This window comes from Gobio gobio (assembly GCF_949357685.1).
Source record: "Gobio gobio genome assembly, chromosome: 19".
NCBI lineage: Eukaryota > Metazoa > Chordata > Actinopteri > Cypriniformes > Gobionidae > Gobio > Gobio gobio.
The window spans coordinates 37,668,473-37,696,258 of NC_137112.1; the positions used below are offsets into that span (position 1 = coordinate 37,668,473).

Here is a 27,786-nt window from a genome sequence, read left to right on the forward strand (position 1 = left end):
AGTGACGCTCCTGGACCACGTTTGTGGACATCACTTGACCCAGGGAGCGTGCGGTCACCTTCGTCGCCCGGAGAGCGAGGTCGGTGGCGGCACGCAGCTCATTTAAGAGCCCCGGATCAACTCCACCCTCGTGCATGTCCTTGAGGATCCTGGCCTGGTAGACCTGAAGGATCGCCATGGCATGCAAAGAAGTGGCAGCCTGCCCCGCGGCTCTGTGCGATTTCGCCACCAAGGTTGATGTGAATCGACAGGCTTTGGAGGGGTGCTTAGGATCACCGCGCCAGGTTGAAGCGCTCTGAGGACACAGTTGCATCGCAACAGAACGTTCAACTGGGGGGACCCCAGTGTACCCATTGGCCGCCGCCCCATCAAGGACGGAGAAGGCGGAGGAAGTCGCCGAACGGTCACAGGAAGACAACGGGGACTTCCAGGACCGCGCGAGTTCCTCATGAAGCTCGGGAAAGAAAGGTATTGGGGGCGGGGACTGACGGTTGTCAGCGCGCGCTCCCAAAAACCAATCATCGAGCCTGGAGCGTTCGGGACAGGGCGGAGGGTTCCACTCTATCCCTAAGCTCGCGGCTGCCCGAGACAACATGGCTGTCAGCTCTGGGTCCGACTCGGCAATGCTGGAGCGCCCGAAGGCGGCAGCACAGCCGAGTCATCATCCTCAGAGGACTCGAGCCCACCTTGTGATGCGGTGACCGACATCGCATCTTCCTCCGGAGCGCCAAACGAGATGCGCGGGGGGGCAGGAGCCGGCCCCGCGATCTGCGTCTGGACACTCGCGGGTTGCAGTGTGCAAGACGGGGGTGTGGCCCGAGGCATGAGCGTCGGGGCTTTGTTCCACACCGTAACCGTCAGGTCACCCTGACCACCAGCCGAAGTACTGGGCCTCTGGGACTCAGTAGATCGGGGTGTGGTAGAGGGGACTCTCACTTCATTACGAAGGTCATGGAGTCTTGACCGCAACACCGCGATGGTCATGTTCCCGCAGTGGGAACATGACTCATCCACAAACGCTGCCTGCGCATGCTGAAAGCCCAAACATACCAGACAGTGTTTGTGCCCATCAGAAGAAGATAACGATCGGCCACACCCAGAAGTACATGGACGAGACATCCTGAAAAGGACGCGTCACGTGTAAGCTCTTTTGTGAGAGGAAGCTTCGCAGAGAACGCCGAAGCGCCCAGGGACCACACACCAGCTGTCTAGCGGACCACTGCGCAGATCAGCAGGCAGGCAGTATGATGATCACTGGAACGCGCCGTAACACCAACGTCTCTGGAAAGCTGCTCGTCTCGAAGGCTTGTCGAAGACTCAGATCAGGCTTGAAGGAGTGAAGAGATACTCTTGGCTCCAAAGCAGAAACATAATGCGATGTTGCCAGCGTACTTCCTTATATACCCACGAGGTGGGGCGGAGTTACTGGAGTTACATTGGCACTGCCATTGGGCGCTGTTGAATTCTCTGAGATGATTGGCTTCCAAGCGAAACCCCCATTCGTTAGTCACTAACGTACGTCGTAGTGACTGAACGAAAGGGAACTCTGAATACATTCAAGAAGTCTTCTGCATAACAGGATGTCTTAAAGTGGTGAAGAAAACACGGCACTGCAAGCTAAAAACCTGCAAATAAAAATAAAAACTAACATTAATGACAAAGCTCCCCTGCATCACATCTGGCAAGAGACAGAACAGAAGTTTTTTCATTATATAATGAGGATGAGACGAATGAATGGACATAAGAAAATCACGAGCTTGACGTGTTTGATATTAAAAGGCAATAACTTAAGCCCTGAAAGAGGCCGACGCCAAACGCACCGTGTTCAACAGTCGCATGCCGCACATATCACACAAATGACTTAATTTCCTTATTACCTATTGTTTTAGACATATAAGACATGAGGAAAATAAAACTATTGTCTACAGGCTACCATTAGATAATTATGTGGTAAACGAGAACACACGCATGAAACCAATGAATGCATGAACTCGTGATTCTACAAAATGTCTTTTAAACTTCATACCCGGTCATAAAGCAAAACTCTGGAGAATAATTTCAGTGCTAAATACTCACCAACGTCTTTGTGAGATGAATATCTCTCTATTCTCTTGGGAATGTCTGTTTCGGTCTTCAGCACCTGCTGGTTCGGCTCCGCTCGCGCTGCCGCTCCCGCGATCCGCATTTGAAATCTCCACACGAACGGTTTTCTTCAAGTGCATTTTGCGCATGCGTATACCGTTTTTCGGACGAAGGACTTGTTCAGCCAACATGGATTTTTCACTTCGACTTCATAGATTGACTGAGCACAATTAAATATGTTCGGTGAATATACAATTTTAATTTTGAGTGAAGACCTTAAGCTATTAGTACAATGCATCTTTTTGCATGGCGATAATTATTTGGAAGTCATTTATTGGGCCAATATGTAATGATCAGTTTGCACAATTTTTCCCCCCAATTTTTTTTTACAGTGTAGAGTGTGCATGAATTACCCGTAGCAGATCTATACAGGTGGAGCTGGGGAAGGTGTAGGGTTTCTGAAAGCGCACTGCACTGCTAAGCAAATGCTACCCAAGTATTTGAAGGTTGAGCAGCATTCAAGCTCATTTGCTACTGATACAGCAGGAAACAATCAGCTGTGCCCTAAAGATAACGATGTGATTATGAGCAGGTAGTTAAAAGACCTATTAGCCTGCGCCATCTAGATTTTCATGACAGAACTTTGTATTTATGGTCATAATTTATAGCATGATGTTTCAATAGTCACTTATCAACAGATGCTTTTTGAAGAGATGCTTGTAACACTTTTTTTTTACAGAGCAGCTGTATAGATAAATTAACGGACCCACTTTATATTAGGTGGCCTTAACTACTATGTACTAACATTTTAATTAATCATTTGATACAATGCACTTACTGTGTACATGCATTTTTTTACATTGTACTTACATTTAAAAAAATACCTGCATGTAATTACGTCTGTAATTAATTTCTGTAGTTAGGGGCCAAGCACCGAAGGTGCGAAGGCACCTATTGAAACCGTATCCGTTCTTCTTATTATTATTCATCTTCTTCTTCCGCCACGAAGTCTATGGCAGCCCATAGAACCGTATGGTAAAAAGTTGTGAAATTTGGCACACTCATAGAAGATAGTCTGAAAAGTCACCATAGCAAATTTGGAGTCTCTAACTCAATCCCTCTAGCGCCACCATCAGTCCAAAATTTGACTCATGTTTATACTAGGGGAGAACTGGGGCGAAAGTAACACGGGACGAAAGTAACAACACGATTTTCTCCGAGCCCTGAATAAATTTGCATTTCAAGCTATGACAGCACGTTCAGCACACAACCCTTGACGGATCTGCCAAATATCATGTGATTCTGCCATCGTTTCCCGCGGTTAGGTCCGAAATGCAGTTTTCAAGTATGGCAAGTAAATTACTTTTTTTCTAATTACAAGTTGTGTTTCTTGTTTTATGTGTCACAGTAATGATCAATCTACGGGTTATTTAGTGCTGTTACACACCCTGAAAGTTTGTCTTTTCAGAGTTTTTCAGTATAAAAGTAAATCGTGTTTAAATGTCAGGACTTCCTGTCGGGACCAAAGTAACACTTGTTACTTTTGTCCCGCTATTATATATATAATGCATATTATCCACATTTAATTTAATTTTTATATTGTTCATACTGTTGAAGAAAAAACGTATCAAATAGATTGACATTGCAAATAAAAAATATTCTAAACAATTTAAGTTTGTACTGACATATTACATTTGAAACATTTGATGAACTTTAACATATAAAATGAAAATGTAATTTAATATTTTTTTTGCAAAGATAAAGGACAAAATATGTTTGCAGTTACATATTAACAAGGTCATAGTCAGGTATGTTTAATAAAAACAAGAGTAGCACCAAAAAATCTAGCTTGTATTGTTGTGTTACTTTTGACCCACCTGTGTGTTACTTTCGTCCCACCTGATGGGGTCAAAAGTAACAATGTGCAGCTTATGTTCAAAGTGAAATTATACTGTAGTCGTTCTACATTTGTACAAAATACCACCTGCTATTGATAGACCACACTTGTGAGTTATTGGCCACAGCAAAAATATATCTCGGTCTAAAACATTATCTTTTAAAATTACGATTTTCTGAAAAATGGTACTTTCGTCCCTGCTCTCCCCTAATAACTTTTGAACCATAAGGGCTAGGAACAAAATTATTTTATCCTCTGATTCCTTGGCTCAATACGATTCGATTACACCATATGACGTCATTTTCCGTCATAAAAATTTCCCGCCATTTTGAATTTTCCGAAATACCTACTTTTGCGAACTCGTCCTAGACGGTTTATCCGATTTGCACGAAAATTGAACCAGATCATCTTCAGACTATGTTGACAAAAAATCTTGCAAATCAAGTTGATTCGTTAAATCGTTTTCGATAAAAAATGTACATTCTAGTTTCTTCTGCTGTATCGCCAAAAGAACCTTGTTGCATTGTTTTCCGGTTATCACTGAAAAGCTGTTTTGTAAAAAAGCGCTATATAAATAAAGATAACTTGACTAGACAGACCTACAATTTGATTTCATATATTTTAATAAATATAAGTGTATTTAATAAAATTTAATAATTTAGTTTGTTTTTTATTTATTCCATTTAGTACTAGAGAAATAACATAAATTAATTTTTTTTCAAATTAATGTTTTATTTCAGGTCCTGAAAACAAATGTTAAAGAATATATTTACTTTGTTGATTTTAATTCATTTAAATTCAATGTATAAACATATTTATAATTACAAATTTTAAATTACGATTAAAACCTGTGCGATTAATTATAGTTTTAAAAATCATTCACAGCTCTTTACATTTAATTTATTTTGTTCATTTTTACGGTATCATGAATACTTTTCCATCATTAATGAATAACTATTGCATTTTTTAATGTCTTGTTAGTATATATTAGTATATTATCTGGATAATAGCCTATCTAAATTTCTGGTAACCACAGCTGCCGGGGGGTTTTTTGCCATAAATTTAACAGAATTTTTTACAGTGTAAAGATGGCGTAAAACGTATTTAGCAAATCCTTCAGAAGGGATTAATAATGATTTGGACCAGTATTCTAAAGTCAATACAATACAATACAAACATAACTAATGACTGAAATCATTTTTAAGCTTTTGAGGTTTATAAGGTTTTGGGTAGTAATGACTGTTACTACATCCTTCAGAAGGACTAATTATTTGGATCAGTATTTAAAAGTGAAGGTAAGGGTAACCCACTATTAACGACTCATGTGGTCCTAAACCCATCAGAAGAAATTACTAACCAAAACCTCACAAAAACCTCAAAATCGTATGATGTTCTCTGGGTACACTACCACATTCAACTGAGCACTATTACTAATTTGTTAATCAAAGTTTCTTGTTAATAGTAGTTACTAGTGTTAATATTGTGTTACTCATTTGTTCCTATTATTCATTAATGACAGAACAGTATAGCGTTTTTAAAGAAACAGCTTAGTTCAGATTAATTGAAATTTTTGATTACAATCACAGAGAATGAAACATCAAGTGTCTATTTATAATGATGTAATTCTAATGTTAAAACGTGTTACAGGCAAAAATTGCGTCATCCTTGTCTCTAAACCAGTTGTAATCCAACACTACTACCGCAAAACAAAGATTCATTCCTGATGTGCTTCCCCTTTGATGACGTCTTCAGACTGCTGAATGCCCCAGTGGTAGGTACATCCCCACATTCACCATTACCACCTCCCAAACTGTGAACTTTTCCATGCACCTCCATAAACCACTCAGCTTGTCATAGAAAAAAAAAAAAAAAAAAATTATTTATCTTTTAAATCCAGCATTTTCAAACCGCATTTTTCCAGCCAAACCTCATGTTTTGGTATAATGTCAATTACAACTTCCTTTTCCGACCACATCAGGGTTACTGACTTTGAAAAGGCAGCGTTTCAGAGTCAGGGCTCACATTCTTTTTATCAGCACCGTGATCAACATGGCAGCACAGGTATGTAAATTCATTTCAACATGTTCATTTTTATCTGATATCACAAAATAAAAGGTAACACTTTGCAATAAGGTGTCATAGCTAACATTAGTTAATGAACTAACAATGAGCAGACCATTTTTTACAGCATGTATTAACCTGTTAACCGTTGCGAGAACGTGCTCTCCCTGAAGCACTATTTTTAGCACGAGTGCAAAGAGAACAAAACGAGAACAAAAATGTTCATGCTCATATAGTTCAGTGCTTTAACTACAACTTTTGATCTTAAATATGTATTAGTAAATGCTGAGAAGTATTGTTCATTGTTAATTCATGTATAATGTTAACATGAAACTGTGTGTAAAGTTTTACCAAATAGATTTAAAATTGTAATTCATCAATGTCATCTATCTATCTATCTATCTATCTATCTATCTATCTATCTATCTATCTATCTATCTATCTATCTATCTATCTATCTATCTATCTATCTATCTATCTATCTATCTATCTATCTGTATCTGTCTGTTTCTCTATCTATCTATCTATCTATCTATCTATCTATCTATCTATCTATCTATCTATCTATCTATCTATCTATCTATCTATCTCTTAGGGCTGTAGCGATACACTAATCTCACGATACGATACGATACACGATATTCAGCTCACGATACGATATATATCACGATATTCAGCCAACGATACGATTCGATATAATTCGATACACTTACATCATTTTCTGAAAGATTTAAAGGGGACAGAGTGATTTTGGTGACATCTTGTGAGCGTTTCATTTACTTGGATTGAATTAACTGAACTGAAAACTAAAATCATCAATTACACAATATATGTCTCTGACGGGACAGAGAGTCTACAGCTTGCAAATGCTGGACAAAATGAATCAAAGATGTGTTGAGAAAATTTGTTCCATTTATTGAAACAGTGCAAACTGTAGCTTACAAGCCTTTGAAAAGTAAATAAATTGCAGTATTGAAATTAAAAATGGAGTTTTAAAAATTGCAGCAAGTGGCCTGTTCTGAACAGTTTCTTTGACAGCTTTTTTAGCTTGACACTGACACTTGGTATTTCCAGAGTATTTCACGCAGAGTGTCACACAGCTTGCAAACCAACCGCAATGCTTTGTCTAAGTCAAGGGTCTCCAACCTTTTTTCATTTGAGAGCTACTTTTTAAAAAAGAAAGTCAAAGAGAGCTACTCATGTTATATAATACTTAAAACTCTTAAATAATGCATCATAATTCTCTTATTAACAACTATCCAAACTGTTTTACACCTGAAAGAGTATAGTAGTAGTTCCAGTAGTCGGTACAATACCACTATTTTTTTTTTAAATAAATGTTTTATTATATATGATGATAATCATAAGTAAACAATACATAAACATGTAAAGGCTTTATGCTGTTTAAAAGTAAACATTGTTTATAAATGAAAGATCAAGTGAAAAATAAGCAACCATTAATAATTATATAATTAGTATTATTTATTTCATAATTATTATTATTAGTAGAGACGTATTATTATTACATAGAGACGTAGCTAAATTTACTGTAGGCTACAATCTGTAGTCAATCTCTTCACGTTAAACCGAACTTTTATTTTGACGGGTTGCCGTGATTACCAGTGTCTGTGTTCATGATATGACAGTGGGTGCGCGTCTCAGTCATTCAGCTCCCTAGTTCAGTCAGGGATCAGCCCATTGACTTATGTCCTGATCAGTGCCCTGACTACTGAACCAGGAGCAGAATGAGACGCACCCAGTTTTCTCAAATGATAAATGTAAATTCTCATGAAGTGACGGTTTATGCGTTCCGTGTCGGCAGAGACTACAAGAGCGAGTGCGCGCGCGGCGCTCGTCATCCACACAGACGCATAACATGCAGGAGTAATTTAGCAGTTTATTTTACAGACACTAGTATATATTCGGCTTCAGTCTGGACTCGAGCCCTGCGCTTAAATTAACACGGAAGCGACTGAACGCAGCTGCTATGGTGAGCTATTTTTAGAACAGACCCGCGGGCAACTCGTGTGGTCCTTGCGGCGACTCATGTTGTTGACCCCTGAGTCTAAATCGTCGCTTTCCTTCTTCTTTTTAAACCCAAAGTGCTCCCACACATCTGCTTTTAAGCATGAAGGTAACGTTACTGGATTTATATTCGCCGCCATTTTCTTGAATCTCCTCGCTCTGACTCCGTAAACAAGAAGAGATAGACGTCGGCGTCTGTGTAAAGTTAGTGCGGGTAACTTGCTCTACAGCGATACTAGCGGCTGGCTGACCAAATCGCTCTTCCTGCAACGCAAATGGGGGTAAACACGGGGATTTGAATGGGACTAATGTATCGATACTCGCGGCTTAAAAATCGATACTTTCGTGGGAGAAAAAATATCGATTTATATCGCAGAATCGATAAAATTGCTCAGCCCTACTATCTATCTATCTATCTATCTATCTATCTATCTATCTATCTATCTATCTATCTATCTATCTATCTATCCATCTATCCATCTATCTATCTATCATCGTCTGTCTGTCTATCGTCTGTCTGTCTGTCTATCTATCTATCTATCTATCTATCTATCTATCTATCTATCTATCTATCTATCTATCTATCTATCTATCTATCTATCTATCTATCTATCTATCTATCTATCTATCTGTATCTGTCTGTTTCTCTGTCTGTCTTTCTATCTATCTATCTATCTATCTATCTATCTATCATCGTCTGTCTGTCTGTCTATCGTCTGTCTGTCTGTCTATCTATCTGTCTGTCTATCATCGTCTGTCTGTCTGTCTGTCTGTCTGTCTATCTATCTATCTATCTATCATCGTCTGTCTCTGTCTATCGTCTGTCTGTCTGTCTGTCTATCTATCTGTCTGTCTATCATCGTCTGTCTGTCTATCTGTCTGTCTGTCTGTCTGTCTGTCTATCTATCTATCTATCTATCTATCTATCTGATATCACAAAATAAAAGGTAACACTTTGCAATAAGGTGTCATAGTTAACATTAGTTAATGAACTAACAATGAGCAGACCATTTTTTACAGCATGTATTGACCTGTTAACCATTGCGAGAACGTGCTCTCCCTGAAGCACTATTTTTAGTACGAGTGCAAAGAGAACAAAACGAGAACAAGAATGTTCATGCTCATATAGTTCAGTGCTTTAACTACAACTTTTGGTCTGTCCGTCCATCTGTCAGTCTATCATCTCTTCTTATTTACAAAGGGAGATAAAAAGATAAGTAGCACAACAATTTTTCTTAGTCACTTTGGTACATTTCTTGAATCATCCTCGACATTTGCAAAACAGTAAGTGCATTTCTCAAAGCAATTCGTACAAATAGCAAAACACCATGAATGACCTGCAAAAGCCAGTCTCTTGCTCAAAATCCTTAGTTCATCTCTCAAAAGTAAGTATCTGTGTCAATGAACATGTCAGTGCCATCAGAATGACAAGTCCTTGTGTCATTGTGTACGGACAAGACGGTCAAATTGCTTAGTCATGCTGTCAATATAACAGTGTACTCTGAAGGGTTGTTCTGATGTAAACTTTGGCTAAAGTTTTGATGACAATTATTGTAAATTGTAGGTTACACCTTAGAGTATGTGGAAGTTTGATTTAATTGATAATGGAGGAAACAGCAGAGAATTGTACCTAATCATTTGCATGGATGTACCAAAGCATTTGCAACTTGTCCAAAGAAATGAGAAGTGACATAATTATGTGAAGAGTGAACAGGTTTTGAGAATTTCAATTCTGATCTGAGAAATGTACCAAAGCGACTGAAGAAAAACTGTAATTCTGTCACATCCCTGTTTACGACAAGAGAGAAATGAAACTGACGTTTCTACTTTGGCCGTTTCGCCTAGTCAGAACAATCAAAATGATCATGTGGTCATGTGTGGGTGGTATTTGAAACAAATATGTTTAAGACCACCTCAATGTGTTACATAAATCCTTTGGCTTTTCTTCAACTGCACTGAAGCAAATCATTTCCTCTCAGATTGTACACCGTACGAGCCCTGGAAAAACAGAAGAGAGTGAATCTGAGGACACCTGTGGCATGAAAAAGAAGATGAAACTTAGATTCAGCCTGACGATGTTAAGTGAGGAAGATTTGGAGGTGGGTGGGCACCAGGAACTGCCACATCCACAAACAGAGTCGATAGACGAGGACCTTGAGGACGACTGTTTCGAAGAGGATGATGATCAGCTGCTTGTTTCCCTGGCAAACATGTTTTTCAATCTGGTTGACCAAGACTCTGACGAACCTTTCTGCAGCTGTGATCACGAATTTAAGGAAATTGTGGTCATGCCTGAGCAAGCTGATCTTGCCTTTAGTAAGAAATATTCAATAATCTTTTATTTGTCACCATTTGAATTGGTAACTCATATTGTAGTGGCCATTCCTTTTTCTATTGTTCAAAAAATCTTCTGACTGAATAATCTGCTGCCTTTTTCACAGATTCTACATCAATTGGGAAACTGATTAAAGAACATAACAACTTGTTCCTGAAGTCAAAATGCAAGTATATTGCATGTGGACATAATCAGATACATTTGGCGGACACTATGTCAGGTTTGTCTCAAATAATGAAAATCTATGTTAAAGGTCCCAGGGCATGACAATTTCATTTTATGAGGTTTTTTAACATTAATATGAGTTTCCCTAGCCTGTATATGGTCCCCAAGTGGCTAGTAATTTTGATAGGTGTAAACCGAGTTCTGGGTGTTCTGCTCTGCCTTTGAGAAAATGAAAGCTCAGATGAGCCGATCTGGAATCTTCCCTGTATGTCGTAATACGGGGAAACGTTACCTCCCCTTTCTCTGCTTTGCCTGCGCAGAGAATTTGGAGAAAATGGATTCTGTTTCGCAATGTTAGCACAGGCTTTTGAGATATGGATTCGACAGCACCGCCCCAAACAGTGAGTAACAGTGTTCATTAATGCCTGATCTGTGATCAGTGATTTCTGATGTGTAGCTAAATATTCAAGTTCACGCAGACTTTCTTTATAAATCGTTTATGCATCCGTGAATCAAGCCAGTGACTAAACGATCAACTTCACATTGTTTCTGTTAGTAGCATGAAACAAATCTGATATTTAAATTGTGATTAGATGCTAGATTAGCGATCAAAGAACACTCTCTTTATAATGCTCGGATCGGTCAATCACACGTTGCGAATGTATACACTTGCCCAAACTGCCGTTATAATGAATACAACCTGATCTCACAGAATTCCGTGAAATGAACACGGGCCCCTTAACTCAAAGTCTGTGGCAGTTTCATGGAATCGCCGAAAATTCCGTGATAGGTCCACGGAAGTGATACCTATGTAAGTCAATGACAGTATACAGACGCGTTGGGCATGGTTATCGTCATGAAACTATGATTTTGCCATTATGACATGGAGTGTGATTCTCGATTTAATCAGCCAGCACAATTTTATTTATAATTATTTTCTTTTTTTTTTTTTATTTACAGTATTCAGACACGTTTTGAACAAGTAAACCAATCCCTTCCCTAAACCTACCAATTTGTGTATTATAAAAAAACGGATATAACAGGCAGATACGACTGCAGGCACAATTTATTCAAGAAGAACAAATATTCCAAGTGTTCCGAGGCCAAACGTTTGATTTGTGTGAAGAAAATCCCCAAAAGCCATCAGTAGTGTCGAGTCCATCCGCCAAAGATCATAAACACATTTCAAATTTTACCGCCGGAAGAAACGTTACGTCAGCTTTGACAGCATTGGCTCTCGTATGTCTCGTGACCAATTGTGTCATTACGTCGACTTCGATTGTAAAATGCCATTGGCTCTCGTGTGTCTCGTGACAGATTGCGTCATTAAAAAAGTTGTGTGTATTATTTTAATGAGATATGAAGGAGTGTGTTCACGGAGCGGCGGGATCATCATTTTAGCGATTAAAACATTAAGATCAACTCTGTTCTTTACATGAAGACATCGTGTGACTTCAGAAGACTTGGAATGCAACATGAGTTAATACTTTTATACTGTTTTTGGTCAGTTTTTGCTATAAATACCTGTGATTGTACTTGTATTTGCCTGTTATGTGTTTTATATTGTTGAGAGTGGGTAGGTTTAGGGTAGGAGTGGAGTTAGTTGCTCCAAAATATAAAAGTAGCCTATAAATATTCATAAAATCATGTCTACTTTTTACTGTCATTGACTTACATAGGAATCACTTCCGTGGACCCATCACGGAATTTTCAGCGATTCCGTGAAACTGCCAAAGATTTTGAGTTAAGGGGCCGTGTTCATTTAACGGAATTCTGTGAGACCAGGTTGAATGAATGACGCTGTTATATTGCACAACAAAGCTCTTACTGTATTCATATCGCTGTCGTGTTTGCTGTTAGTTGTGGTGAAAGCATTTCGTGAGAGAAAACGTGTTGCTATGACGAGATCACTGCATTCACGTGATCAACAGACTGTGTCTCTGTACTCAATGCTCCTCATTGCAGCTTTTCATGTGATGGGAAAAGATATAAAAATAATGCTCGACAGCTGTAATGGTAAAACAACTTAGTAAAAGTATTCGAGAGGGGTTCCACATGTTACAAAGTTCGTGGAATAAGGAGGAAGACGACAGGGTCGGCGTGACTGGGACTCGTGTTTATTCAGAACTCTCAGATACAAGCAAAATAAACTTGCGCTCACAACAACTCAATAATCTATCTTTCTCCAGAGCTCTCCGTCTGGTCTACGAGTCTCTTTCTCTGGCACTGGCAGTGCGTGCAGATCTCGCTAAACCACACCCCCTCCGCCACAAGATCTAATACTCATTTCAAATGCAAAGATGTCAGCCAATCACAACAGTGGGCGTTTTCACTGAAGTCTCACAGCAGACACGCCCCTTCAAACAGAGCATTCAAGCCAGAGGGCTAATATCAGGATCGAAAAATGCCTTTTATTTCTAAATTATGACATTTTATGATGTAAAAATCATACTAACAATATAAGTACACCTCAAGAAACATTATACAATAATGAAAAAAATCCACGCCATGGGACCTTTAAAAAAAAAAATCACATTTATGCCACTTTTCCTTGAGGTAGTTCTGTTTGTTTTCTGTTGTTTCAAAATAAAATGTTCACATATTTTGAATTATGCAGCAAAAATCACCATCTTCCAATGCATGCCCACCAAAGACACACAATCAGGTGTTCCTGTTGTGCTGAACTTCACTGGCACAGATAACTACTTCTGCTGCACCAACAACGGAGACGAAAAGGCTTTAAAAATTACAGTAAGTTTTCTATAATGTTCTGTTTCTTGATTTTGCATTTGTGATTTGTTAGGGCTGTACAGCAAAAGTATATTGTGTTATTTGTATCTTAAAATTTTCTGAATAGCATGACAATGTAATATATACACTGGTCAGGCATAACATTATGACTACTGACATGCAGGTCAAGTGAACACTGATTATCTCTTCATCACAGTACCTGTTAGAAGGTGGGATATATTAGGCAGCAAGTGAATGATATCGATGTGATAGAAGCAGGAAAAATGGGCGTAAGGGTAAGGATTTGAGCGAGTTTGACTAGGGCTAAATTGTGATGGCTAGACGTCTGGGTCAGAGCATCTCCAAAACTGCAGCTCTTGTGGGGTGTTCCCGGTCTGCAGTGGTCAGTATCTATCAAAAGTGGTCCAAGGAAGGAACAGTGGTGAACCGGTGACAGGGCCATGGGCGGCCAAGGCTCATTGATGCACGTGGGGAGAGAAGGCTGGCCCATGTGGTTCGATCAAACATATGAGCTACTGTAGCTCAAATTGCTCAAGAAGTTAATGTTGGTTCTGATAGAAAGGTGTCAGAATACACAGTGTATCGCAGTTTGTTGCGTATGGGGCTGCATAGCCGTAGACCAGTCAGGGTGCCATTGCCCACTCTGTCCACCCCCGAAAGCGGCAACAATGGGCATGTGAGCATCAGAACTGGACCACGGAGCAATGAAATAAGGTGGCCTGGTCTGATAAATCACATTTTCTTTAACATCACGTGAATGGCCGGGTGCGTGTGCATCGCTTACCTGGAGAACACATGGCACCAAGATGCACTATGGGAAGAAGACAAGCCGGCGAAGGCAGTGTGATCCATGTGTGGATGTTACTTTGACACGTACCACCTAACTAAGCATTGTTGCAGACCATGTACTCCCTTTCATGGAAACGGTATACCCAGGTGGCTGTGCCTCTTTCAGCAGGATAATGCACCCTAGTTGAGAAATGGTTTGAGGAGCACAGCAAGTTTGAGGTGTTGCCTTGGCCTCCAAATTCCCCAGATCTCAATCCAATCGAGCATCTGTGGGATGTGCTGAACAAACAAGTCCGATCCATGGAGGTCCCACTTCGCAACTTACAGGACTTAAAGGATCTGCTGCTAACATCTTGGTGCCAGATACCACAGCACACCTTCAGGGGTCTAGTGTAGTCCGTGCCTCGATGGGTCAGGGCTGTTTTGGGTGCAAAAGCGTAACCAACACAATATTAGGTCATAATGTTATGCCTGTTCGGTGTTGCAAATAACCAATACCACCAATACATTATTTCCCATTAGCTACGGTTAAACAAAACCATGTTTATTTCAGAGGTATGACAAAAAGAAGCTACAAGTCTCTGGAGATGATCAAGAAAAATCAGCCCTTCTTTTCTACATGTTTCAAACCCCGGATGGTCTCCGGCATTTTGAGTCAGCGTTCCACAGAGGATGGTTCATTCACACTGTAGATGGTAACGCTGTGCAAATGCAAAGAGGCAAACTTACATCCAGCAACTGCTTTGTCTTAATTGAGACGGATGCCACAAAAACCATTAAATATTAAAATAAGGATTTTATTCAGTGTGCTTCTTTTTGCACATTTATGCTGACATTTCATTATATTGTAGTACCACAGCACTGGGTATGTTTTTATTGTATGTAAAAAAAAAAAAAATATTTATAATATTAATCTCTATTTACATCTGTCTATATAAGCTTCTAGCAATTTGAGCCATGCTGTTGGTTACAGATAATTTATCATTTATCATATTATCATGTGTTCATATATCTTTTTACAATTTAACATCAGGTATTCACTCTCAATTTTGATGTTTCTTTACAGTCCTGTTTGTTCAATGTCTTGCTCGAAGGCTTTGTTCACTTCTCCTTCATCTGAATTATCATATGGGTTCTCAGTCTCCTCAGCCTTCTTAGCTTTCCTGAAAGAAATTGGAAATAATAATTTAGTCACTCATAACAAAAACATGTTATAAGAATGTTTTGCTAACGTTCAAATTAAGTTATGAAATAAAGTTTCTGAATGTCTTCAAAATGTCCAGTTTGTTTTTTAAAAAAAAGTTTAAAGTTTTTTCTTGGTTTTGCGAACTTTAAGGGAACATTCCATTATATGATTTTGCAAACATTATGGGAATGTTATAGCCTAGAAATCTAGACGCACCCTAGCGGTAGCAAATGTAATTTGCAGCCAGGTTAGTCTAGCAACTCTCCGTTAGCATCGCAAGCTTGAAAAACCAAACTCTAGTCAGGCCAATCACATCGTGTATACCGTGTATACGTGAGTCGGTGGGTGGGCTTAACATAATGACAGTAGAGTTGCGGCGGTTCCGCGTGAATTCCCTGCTACTTCCCTGCTAACAAAGAATGGCGCCAAAGTCATTCTTAAAAAAGGAAGATGTGTTCAGAGTTTTGCCGACCAGATACAGCAAAAGTTTAATCTATCAACTAGCTCTGCTGGTGGGAAAACGCATGGAACTCAGCCACAACCTGCTTGTGATTGTTGTCTCACCACTGATAGCGCTCTGGCTGGTTATCCTCTTGCGTGCAGAGGAAATATGAAAGACAATCGTTTATCCCGCCCCACGGATTGAGCCCTGCCAGTGGTGTGTTCCCAGACCCAACATCTTGATGTGGGTCTGGCTTGTCTGGCTAGGAATATTACTTTTGAATGTTCTCTGAACATTCTAAAACAAGTAGTAACTTTAAAAAAAATGTTAAACGAATGTCCAAAAAGTTCCATGAATAATACAAATTTGAGAACATTATTAAAGTAACTATAACTATAAACAAACATTCTATTAGCGTTACTGGAAGAACATTTGTTCATAACTTTGAGAGAACCTTGCCAGAACATTAGCCAAAGTTCTGAGAACGTTCCATGTTAGCTGGGCACATTCAATAATGTCTGAAACAAGTTTTTGCAATAATGTAAGAAAATCAATTCCACACTTGTTGTGGTCACAGTGTAGCCTGACAAGCCAGACCCACATCAAGATGTTGGGTCTGGGAACACACCATTGGCAGGGCTCAATCCGAGGGGTGGGATAAACAGTTGTCTTTCAAATTCCCTCTGCACGCAACAGGATAGCGCTACAACCAACCAGAGCAACGAAGAAGGTGAAGCGGAGCTAGTTGATAGATTAAACTTTCGCCGTATCCGGTCGGCAAAACTCCGAACACATCTTCCTTTCTTATGAATGACTTCAGTGCCGTTCTTTGTTCTTTTCTCAAAGAAAAGCTTAAAGGTCCCGTTTTTCGTGTTTTTTTGAAGCTTTGATTATGTTTACAGTGTGCAATATAACATGTGTTCATGTTTCGCGTGTAAAAAAACACAGTATTTTTCACACAATTTACTTATCTGTATACTGCTGTTTTCACTGTCCTCAAAACGGCTTGAAAGATTTCCCTGTTCTATGAAGTCCCTTCTTCAGAAATACGTAACGAGTTCTGATTGTGCCAGCGGTTCCCGTGTTGTGATTCGACAGCAGCTTAGCGAACATTACCGGAAAGGTCACGCCTCTTACCATAACGGGGATGCATGCGCTCAATGATCTCTAAGTACAGCGTCCCTGGGAAAGCCAAACAAAGGTGACTTGACTCCGGGATGAAAATAACAGCGTCTCGACGACATGGCAACAAACAAACTATACGAACGCAACCGAACGCAACACTTCCTATTCTCCACGCGGGAGCAACAAGACCACGCCCCCTTTTTCGCGTGTTCTTGTGGGCGGAGGTTAGTCGACATACTGCTCTACTGACGTAATTAAAGCAGGAAATACCAGGATGTAGTCCTAACCAGCCGTTCGCTGTAGGCTTTGAAAGGGAACTTCTGTTAAATAAAATATCTCGCTTGGCATTGAACTTTGAGCTTTATAATTTTACAGGTATTATAAAAGCTCTAACAGCAACATTACACACTAACTAAAGTTTGAAAAATGGGATCACGAAGAACAGGACCTTTAACTCCAAGTCTTCCAGAGTCGCGGCCAAAGCCGATTAAAACTAAGTTTTAAGGTCCGTTCACACCAAGAATGATAACTATAAAGATAACAATATGAGCATCCACTGTCACTTTAAATGCTTGAGCTTGTTACAGCAGGATGGATTCTAATTGGCTGGCAATGATTTTATCGTTCATCAGCTCGATAAAATCATTCTGAAAGTGATTCCAACTATATCGTTTCTCTGTGCCGTTATTGTTATAGCCAATGCCATCTCACAACCAATTTGTACGTATTTTACAAGGTGGCTAATTCGTACAAATTTGTACAATTTGTCTAAACCCCAGTGACGGGTAGGTTTAGGGGCTGGGTCAAGGATAGGTCAATATTAACAGATTTTTAGAACTCTATCTTTATATTTATCTTTATAGTTATCATCCTTGGTGTGAACATGCCTTTACTTTGTGTATTGTGTACTCTGTGTATAATTGTTTTAAATGTCCACAATGCATGTAGCTATATGTACACCTAGCTGTTATGATGATGCAATTCTAACAAACATACCAATCTGTAATACGTAAAAAAAAAAATTGCATATTTCACAGTCACTAAACTGTTTCTAAGCCACGTTCGAGGATTGACTCATTTTTGAAGGGGCTTCCCCTCCATACTTACTTCTTCCTGTTTAATATCCCTGTCGTAATGAGGTAGATCCCCCCACACACAGTCACTCCCATTACTACTCCAAACACCACCAGCCAAACTGTAATTTTTTCCTCTTTGGGTGGAGCTAATGTTGCCAGAAGCCCAACAAATTCCAGTGTTTCATCATTGAGTAGAAATGCACCATTGATACGTTCTCTTGACAGCCTGTGAAGAGTTAATAAGGGAAATTCTGTGGTCACTGGAACAATTGATTTACTTCCCCGTAATTATCATGACATCCAATATTCATACAAATATTACAATGTTTTCAGTACACTGTAAAAAAAAAAAGGTTCTATATGGCACCAAAAATGGTTCTTGGCTCGTAATCATAGGGGAACCTTTTTAAGTGCTATATAGCACCAATTTTGGTGCTTCAGTGGTTCTTCAGAGGTTCTTCACCGGTTCTTTGACTAAGGTGCTATATAGCACCGCTAACTAAGGTGCTATATAGCACCGCTACCATATACAGAACATGTTAAGATAAGCTATATAGCACCAAAAGTGGTTGCTCTATGATTACGACGAATAACCATTTTTGGTGCCATATAGAACCTTTTTTTTTTAGAGTGTAGCTGTGTTGAGATTAAGAATAAAGCATGGGATAATTAAATTAATTTTCAAATATTTGGTCCCACTTTATATTAGGTGGCCTTAACTACTATGTAGGTATTACAATCCAGGCCTGTCCCGGACTCCATTTCCCAAGATGCTTCCTGTCTCACACCTGAACGCACTCCCTCATCATCTTTCCCGCTCTCCCTGGATTCCCTGCATCATTGGCACTCCCTTTATGTTGTGCTGTGTCCCAATTCGCATACTATCCATACTTAATAGTATTCAAAAAAATAATTAGTATGTTCCAAATCGTAGTATGTTGAAAAGAGTATTCCAAAGATTCCCGGATGGTCTACTATTTCCGGTCAGAAAATCGAAGTGCAGATCGATGAGCACTCTAACGGCTGATATTGCCCACAACCCATTGCGAAACGAACGAGGATTCGATTAGAACTACAAACATGGATAAAAAGTGTTAAAAAAAATACAAACATGACAGTTATGCGAGTCCGACGTTTAACCTGACGAAAATATATTTATTCAATATTATCCACATTATATTTCACTGTGACGATGATTGACAGGGCAGTTTAAACGGTGACGGGATGCACGTAACTAAGCGACAGAGTCCGTTAAAGATGACGAAGTAGTATGTCCCAAAGCTTGCATACTCTTCTGTTACACACTCAAAAGTATTGTACTTTTTCTTCACAAAAAGAGTACATACTTTTAGGTCGTAGTATAAGTAGGCGAATTGGGACGCAGCATTGGACTCACTTCCCTGCACTCTTTGTCCGTTCTTAATGTTGTTATGTTTGTTTGGTTGGTTGTTCCTGTTTTGATTAAACCCATCTATTGTTTTGAAGTTCTGATTCTGACTCTTCCCTGACGCACCACAGAAGGTAACAGTAGGCTACTTTCATTAAAAAAAAATAAGTACAATGTACATATTATGTTCATATTGTATTGCAAAACACTTTTGGATACGGGTAAAGTTAGGGACAGGTGTGGTTGTATGGGTAGGTTTAAGGGTAGGGTTAGGTGTAAGTGCCAACAGTGTATTAAAAAATTAATTACAGATGTAATTACATAGGTAATTTTTAAAATGTAAGTGCAATGTATAAACATGTATTTACACGATAAGCACATTGTATCAAATTATTAATTTAAATGTTAGTACATAGTAGTTAAGGCCACCTAATATAAAGTGGGTCCCGATAAAATAGTTCATTATAAATAAATAAAAAGATTAAGATATATTCATAATATATTAATAAAATAGTCCATTGTACATTTTTGTAAATAATTCAATTCTTTAATTTAATAATAATATTGTTACTGTTAATATTATATACAATATTTCATAATTTTCTATAATTCTACATAATATGGTTTCAAGAAATACCAGATAGCCGCCTCTACTTCTGCCTTAGGAATAACTGTGTCTGGTTTGGTTGGATCCATCACAACAAAATGAAAGGAAATTCTGGCGGTCTCATCGTATGTGTGGATATTCTCTGGCCTGTGTGCAACAAATATGTTAATTTTACAATGACAATGAATCAGTCTTATTACTCTGACATGCAATTAGCGAAGGATAAAAATACTTACATGAAATTCATTTCTATTCCCTTTTTTTCCAAGTAGTACTGACGCATGGCAAAGCCCATAGTGGACTTAAAGAGATACATTTCATTTGTATTCCAGGTGTACTGGAGATAAGAATAAACAATAATTAGCAAATGCACATTCTATTTGTATCTGTAATTCATTATGTTTGTTCAAATTTAAAAGAGACTTACTGCATCATCTCCCATGGCAGATTTTAGGCTTATTCTGACTTTGAAGGAATTTTCTGAACCTGCATTATTTATATAGGATGCTGTGAGTAAGGCGCCCAATGAAAAATTTAGTTTTGAATTAACAGTATGTTGGCATATCAATACTGGAACTTTATTTTTTACTGTATTGTGAGATGAATGTAATATAATTTAACCATAGCTTTATTTATTAAATGAATCTACAGAAATGTAACCATCCTCTGTGAAAAAAATAAGTACACCCTAGTTGGTATTTACACAGACCATAAAAGAAAAGTAATGTTTATGTTCAAATTAAATACTAACTTGGGTTAATATTGGCATTCCAGCCGGGCACTCTGTTGTTCTTCTGATTCTCCTCCTTCAGCCACACCATGAGAGTGCTGAAGTAATTTATCAGTGGCTGGGAGTCGATCTTAGTGGTTCCTGCAATATCTTCCAGAGCACGAGTCCAAGACATGGATCGGCCTAACTCAAGCATATGCCTGCGGAACAAAATATTACAGTTAGTTTATAGCGGTTATGTTTATTCTGATCTTATTCTATTAAAGAATACAGGTCTATTGCAGTATAAAGTTATTAGTAGAGTAAGTATATCAATAAGCAATATCAAAGAAACAAATAATTCTGCATACGTACCTGAGTTTGTTACCAGCTTTGGTTGAGTTGGTAATGTCACATTTGTGAAGGGGACCGGTGTGGCCAGCTTCCTTACATAATGCCTCTTGAAACTGGAACTGATAAATGGTTCTAGTGAAGTACCTATTAGAGAAACAAGACATGGCTATTCATATGACTAATACCTATATTTGAAAGATTTAAAAAAGCAGTTTCATGTATATTATTGTATTGTTCAACTGGTTGAGGTTTATATATGGTATTTATCAAGTAATAGCAAGTAATTAATGACTTTTTTAGAGTAACTTCCCAACACTGGTTACATTTTGTTTAAGTAAGAAAAACATTCTCTCAGGTTGCCTTTTTTAAAGAACCAACTCAATTGAAAGAACCGATTCAAAAGAGTCATTTGTTTCTGGAATCAAGCTACCCTGGTCGTGACCAAGCCTGCCGCACTCATGTTAAAAACTGAAGCCAAAGCATCTCGATCGCCCCCAGGTGGTTGGTCCCAGTATAGGTCATAACCCCCGCCCCTCTGTGTATGGACTCGAGACAAACTAAACAATCAAATTACACTTCATATCATTTTTTTCCAAAGTTGGTTTCTGTCATTTTAGGCAATTTTTATCATGCTGATTTCATTTCAAGTGTTCGTTTTTTTTAAGTAAGTTTGGTTTTTAGTTAGTTAGTTGATGCAATAAAAACAGGAGGTGTGACGTCATGATTGACAGCTGAGACTGAAAGCTTCTCTATGTGAAGTATTCACTGAGGCACTAACAGACTTTCTTTGAGAGGAGATTGGAGCTTTAGCTTACATTTCTACATTTCCATAACTGTTTATTTCACACAACGATATAATGAATTGTTCTTCATCTGCGAGAGTGTGGGCGGGCTTTTGATGTTGTGATTCTACTTCCTGCTCTCAACTGTGCAGACTCCGGTCCCGAGGTCACTACTGCGCAGACTCGGTCCCAAATTTGCACCAGATGTCAGCGCCATATTCGGACCTATGGTGGCTTCACTTTTCTTCAGCAGAAGAGAATGAAGTCGCGTCGTCCATATTTTTTTACGGTCTATGGTCGCGACATATGTCCTGATTCACTACAAAGAACCGGTTCAAAGGAATATTTTGTTTCAGGAATTGGGCTATTGGTCGTGCAACATGGATTCACTGGAAAGAACCAGCTCAAAAGGGTAATTTGTTTCTGGAATATATGCAGTGTATGTTTCTATTCACTAAAAATAACTGGCTCATAATTTGTTCTATAGAGACTATATAGGTATAGGCCTATGTTTGTTTATCCGTGCAGTCCGTGAAGAACTCAATATAAAGACGTTTCTTGCTATTATTTCACAGTTAACAGCATTTTTACTGCATTGCCTTTTACACAGACTTCACATTCACAACATATGAAATATTAACCGTTTTAAGACTCGATATTGGGATTGTTCAAAAACAGCGATGTATAGTGACAAAGCCCGTCAGCTCATTGTCAAATGCAACACTTTATTAATACTACATATTGCATTACCTGATAAAAGAGTAATCCCCATACACATGGAAAAGCGCAGGTGGGTCACAATACGACTCATCTCTGGGCACAGCCTCAGACACTCCAACTAGTTCTCTCCTGCGGGAACAAATATTGTGATGAGCCACACTGTGCAACGGAATAAAACTTCACAATGTTTGGATTCTGATGTATGTTTCTTCTGTCACTCACTTCATTTGCCACCAGCGGAGCATCCACTCATCTTTAGGGATGGTCTCTTTGAAGACTTGCCACCTCCATTCCTCCAGCATGTAGGTGAAGGGCAGAGTGGCCACAATGGTGAGGGCCTGCTTCAACAGGAAGTTAATCTCTGTCTCTGCACATACGAAAAAGAAAATGTATTGGTAAAGAATGATCAGCTAAAATCCGTTTCTGATCATTTAGATGTAGTCGGACTCTTGACGCGGCGTGCAATGGCACTTTACCATGGTCCTCCTTGAAGTCAGAAGGCAGAAGGCCCAATGACTGCAGGTGAGAAGGAGTGGCCGCAGAAAGTGACATGATCTCTCCCACAGCCTCATGGAAGCCTTCGTTAGCACCATCTCTCAGCAGGTATGATTGGTGACGGTAAGCCATTTGGTATTGGTTATGCCCCATCTCATGGTGAACAGTTAAGAAATCATCCATGTTCACTTTAGTGCACATTTTGATTCTGTAAAAGATGTTTTTACAGTGTTGCTCATAATATGTTTGCCAATTATTGCACAGAATGAGAACAGCTATTAAAATGAGTTTAAAGGGATAGTTCACCCAAAAATGAAATATATCCCATGATTTACTCACCCTCAAGCCATCCTAGGTGTATATGACCTTCTTCTTTCAGACAAACACAATCAGAGTTAAATTAAATTAAAAAATACCCTGGCTCCTCCGAGCTTTAAAATGGCAGTGATTGGTAAATTAGATTTACTAACCCCCCGGAGCCGTGTGGAGTACTTTTATAATGGATGAATGCGCATTTTTGACCTTCAAAATCTCATTTACCATTCACTGCCATTATAAAGCTCGGAAGAGCCAGGATATTTTTTAATATAACTCAGATTGTGTTCGTCTGAAAAAAGAAAGTCATATACACCTCGGATGGCTTGAGGGTGAGTAAATTATGGGATCATTTTCATTTTCAGGTGAACTATCTCTTTAATAATTGCTATACTTTTGAAAGATTCAATTCATAAAAGTATTTTTATTTATTTATTATTAAGCAGCACAACTGTCATCATTGATAAAAAGAAGGATTTTTATAGGATCATGTGACACTGGAGTAATGGCTGCTGAAAATTCAGATTTGCCATCACAGAAAATATTAAAATAGACAGTTATTTTAAAACTGCTGTCCGTAACTTTTTTTGTGTTCAAGATTTACAAAAATGATATAATGAGAATGTACAACATGAGTCCATTTTCCAAACCGTGTTTTTGTCTTACCCTGAATCATTATGGTACACTTATAATAAGTGTTTATATTGGGACTATTTCAGACCGGTCTGGTAGGAACCGCTGCGGAGGAGCACAGTCCCTGCGTGACTCGCCATAGACATAAACAGAGAGAAGTAGCTCCGGCTGCAATGTTCTTCCGCAAGACGCATGCAGTTCTGTTTATTAACCGCTAGAGCGCCAAAACTTACGGACTGCAGCTTTAAATTATATCTATTAATGTATTATTTTTTATATTTGATCAAATAAATGCAAACAGCTAAAGGAAATATTATTTTAAATATTTAAACTGAATTGAATAATTTCAAATAGTATCTTATCTACCAGTTAATCGTTACCAAGCATTTTGTCCAAATGTACGCATTATTATCAGCCCCACCTGAAGTCCTCTCTGTTTCCCATGTCCCATGCTGTAGGATGGCACACCACATCTCTTCCTTCAGGTTTAATAAACATTGACTCATTCCAGAAGTTTTCAAACATGGCAGACATGTTTACAGACATAAAGAATTTTTCTGCCTCTTTAAACAGACGCATTTCATCCCAGCCCTGAAATGGACAGTGGTGTCAATTAATTAGGGAAATAAAAAAAGAGCATGACCACATTTTGTCAATTTACAACTCCCTAATCTGCTTTTATTGCTCCAGCTGAAGAACAAAATGATTAATAGAATAGATTACATTTAATCTTTGATCAAATAAAATATGAACTGACCTTGTACTGTTAAACGTATATAAAGATAAAACCTTGGAGATAAAGAGACGCTCAAAAGGGTAGAGTATAGAAAATAAACAATGGTCACATGTCTTACCTGGGCCACCATTGCAGAGCTCACATCAATATCAGGTTTTTCTGGAAACGGTATCATGAGAGGATACAGGTTGGTCCAAAATCGTCCCCACATATCACCTGAATGCGAAATGTCAGAAAATGTCACCCATATCTCCACTTTTCATCAGGCAGCACTATGTAGCATATATTTATTCTATTTGCTGTCATTTAATATCACAGTTTTGACAATGTGAATCACTTAATAATATTTTTAATATATTACCTAGCAGATGCGCTGGAAGGCAAGCGTCAGAGGCAATGTGACCAGGATAGACACCTTGCAGTTTTGCTCTCACATAAGCATGAAGCTCTTTATACAATGGTAAGATCTGGAAAATCATATTAAGTGTGAGTTTATGAATCAAAGCCAAAGTAAAAGTGTCTGTTTTCATTTTATTTTATTTTTTGGACCAACCTCCTTGTAAACGCGTCTGGCGTCTTCCATAACTTGGTCTCTTGAGTAACTGTATTTGGGTTCATCAATGGTTTCGTAATCCCCCCTCCAAAAATCTCCATGGTCTTCGTAATCTTTCAGAAAAAAAATTAAGTGAAAATGTTTTGTTATTGTTGGGCACCATCACATCAGCTGTCCATAAAGTTAAAGCAGGTGTAACATCATTATTTATGCTTACTAAAAACCTATGTCATAAAATTGAGAACAGAGTTCGTACTGTTAAGTTTGGCGGCTTCATTCTTCAGATCAACATATTTCTCATACAGGGGTCTCATCTTCATCCCTGTCGCCACTCTCCAGCCCTCCCACACATGCAGACGCTCGTCGTAGTCTTTGCTGTTTGCCATGATGCTCTCTAGGCCTATTGAATGAAGAATGTATTGGTAATTGTATTGGAAAGTCAAGTGAATTTGCAATTTATGTTAAAAAGACATACATCCACTAGTGTTCAAAAGTTTGGGGTTGGATATTAGATGTTTTTGAAAGCTTGTGGTCACCAAGGCTGCATTTTTTAAATCAAATATACAATAAAAACTGAAATATTGTGAAGTATTATAACAATTTAAAATAGCTGTTTTGTCATTTATTCCTGTAATGGCATAACAGAATTTTCAGCATCATTACTCCAGTCTTCAGTGTCACATGATCCTTCAGAAATCATTCTAATATGCTGATTTGGTGCTTAAGAAACATTTCTTATTATTATGAGTGAAAAGGTAGTGTACAATAAAAACATCCTTTATGTCTCTTACAAACATTATTGTATTAATCTCCTAAATCTGTTAAAGAAATTGCTCCAGACAACTTTACAAACTCTCCTTTTTTTTTTTACCAATCTGTGAATTCGGATTTAACTTTGATAAATCCAACTGAGAGCTCTTATTGCGAACTGAAAACATAATCCAGTGATCCAAAATATTTAATAACTGAACATACGACAGCCGTTTCTCAAATTCTGTGAATCTTTCTGCCGTGTTTTAGCCTGGTGATTCATTATTGAATCTTTATTGACTCTTAAAAGACTATGACACGTCAAACCTTTCTGGCCCATTTTACCTTTACTTCACCTTATGTTTCAAATATTATATCCTCTTTTTCTAATAAACAGCACCACTTTCAACAGTAATCTGAGAATAGAAACTGACAGTTCCCTTTTTCAGGTTTGTACACTTGTATGAATAAGGCAGATCAGATCGTAGAAGCCTTTTACACAGACTTTTTATCATCATGAGCATGGAAACAAGGCGTCTGTTAATGATCCTGAGATTCTGCATTATCATTAGGATGGTGATAAGTGTATGGCTGACATTACCCGGCTCCAAAGTCTGACAGTCAGAGGGGTTGTCCATTTTGCACACAGTCGCTGTGTTGTAAATAGTGCTCATCTGCGCCATGATGTTCCTCAACTGTGATACACAAGGCATTGGGGCTATTTTAGTTTCAATACGTTTGCAGGAGAAGTGAAACATGAAAGCGAATTGCAATGTCTGGGAGGCATTTTTGTAAAAACAGCAATGTCATACTTACTTCGCTAGCCTTGTCAGGTGAAAGTGCCCCTGATCCTTTATCTTGGAGCTTTTGGAGCTGCATTTTAATCTCTGGATCAGAGATCTGATCGATAGGGTAGGCATTGGAATCCTCAGACACCTTATTGTAGTATTCGCTCCAGTTTGCATATGCTTCCGCCTGAAGAGAAGTTTAAAGAGAACTCATTATAAAACACCCAATTTGTCATTTCAAGAAGAAAAAAGATGCTTAACTTGTCATGAACACCCATATCCAGTGATGTTGTTCAATTAATATTTTCACCAACAATGAGATAATTTGTGATTTCAACTACTGAACGAGTTATACACTATCCTCATGAGATAAAGATGATCAATTTGTCATATCCAGATGTTGTTCAATTAATATTTTCACCAACAATGAGATCATTTGTGATTTCAATTACTGAACTAGTTATAAACTATCGTCATGAGATAAAGATGATCAATTTGTCATATCCAGATGTTGTCCAATTCATATTTTCCCCAAAAATTTGATAATTTGTGATTTCGATAGTTTAATGGGTTATAAACGGGTGTGCAAAAGTTATAAAGGGAGGCTCAACTTGCCATGAACACCCATATCCAGTTTCTGATGTTTTTCAATTAATATTTTCCCTAAAAATGTGATATTTTTTGTCATTTCAATAGTTGAACTGGTAAAAAACTTTCTGTAAAAGCTAGAAAAGGATGGTTAATTTGTCATGAACACCCATATTCAGGTGATACTGATTGTTCAGTTAATATTTTCCCCAAAAATGAGATGCTCTACTTGTCTGTTGATATCACACTCACCTCTTTATCTGCATTTTCCTGGGAAATATCTGTGTTGTAGGCCCAGGATGCAAGGGAATACTGGTACACGAGTTTGGATGCGTCCTCATCAAATTTCTTTAAGAATTCTCTGGCATTTTCCTCCACGGTTTGAGAGCAGGCCACAGAGGCCATGGCCAAAAGCAGGAGCCACTGAGCACACAT

General features: G+C 38.5%; 2 protein-coding genes across 2 annotated transcripts; one reads left to right on the plus strand and one right to left on the minus strand.

Annotated features, from left to right (window-relative positions):
- Positions 1-5,956: 5,956 nt before the first annotated feature.
- Positions 5,957-15,375, plus strand: LOC307142976 (uncharacterized protein). The gene is made up of 5 exons (XM_079844214.1): positions 5,957-6,040; positions 10,045-10,381; positions 10,507-10,620; positions 13,183-13,316; positions 14,659-15,375. The coding sequence occupies exons 1-5, from the start codon at positions 6,029-6,031 to the stop codon at positions 14,890-14,892; spliced, it is 831 nt and encodes a 276-aa protein (XP_079700340.1). The 5' UTR covers positions 5,957-6,028; the 3' UTR covers positions 14,893-15,375.
- On the minus strand, positions 14,621-27,786 carry ace2 (angiotensin I converting enzyme 2; the record flags this gene model as incomplete). Its single annotated transcript, XM_079845362.1, has 18 exons — positions 14,621-15,268; positions 17,966-18,160; positions 19,959-20,075; positions 20,165-20,265; positions 20,356-20,435; positions 20,680-20,858; positions 21,013-21,135; positions 22,524-22,622; positions 22,716-22,860; positions 22,970-23,196; positions 24,358-24,527; positions 24,791-24,888; positions 25,034-25,139; positions 25,226-25,338; positions 25,482-25,625; positions 26,577-26,670; positions 26,792-26,950; positions 27,604-27,786. The coding sequence occupies 18 exons, from the start codon at positions 27,784-27,786 to the stop codon at positions 15,166-15,168; spliced, it is 2,436 nt and encodes an 811-aa protein (XP_079701488.1). The 3' UTR covers positions 14,621-15,165.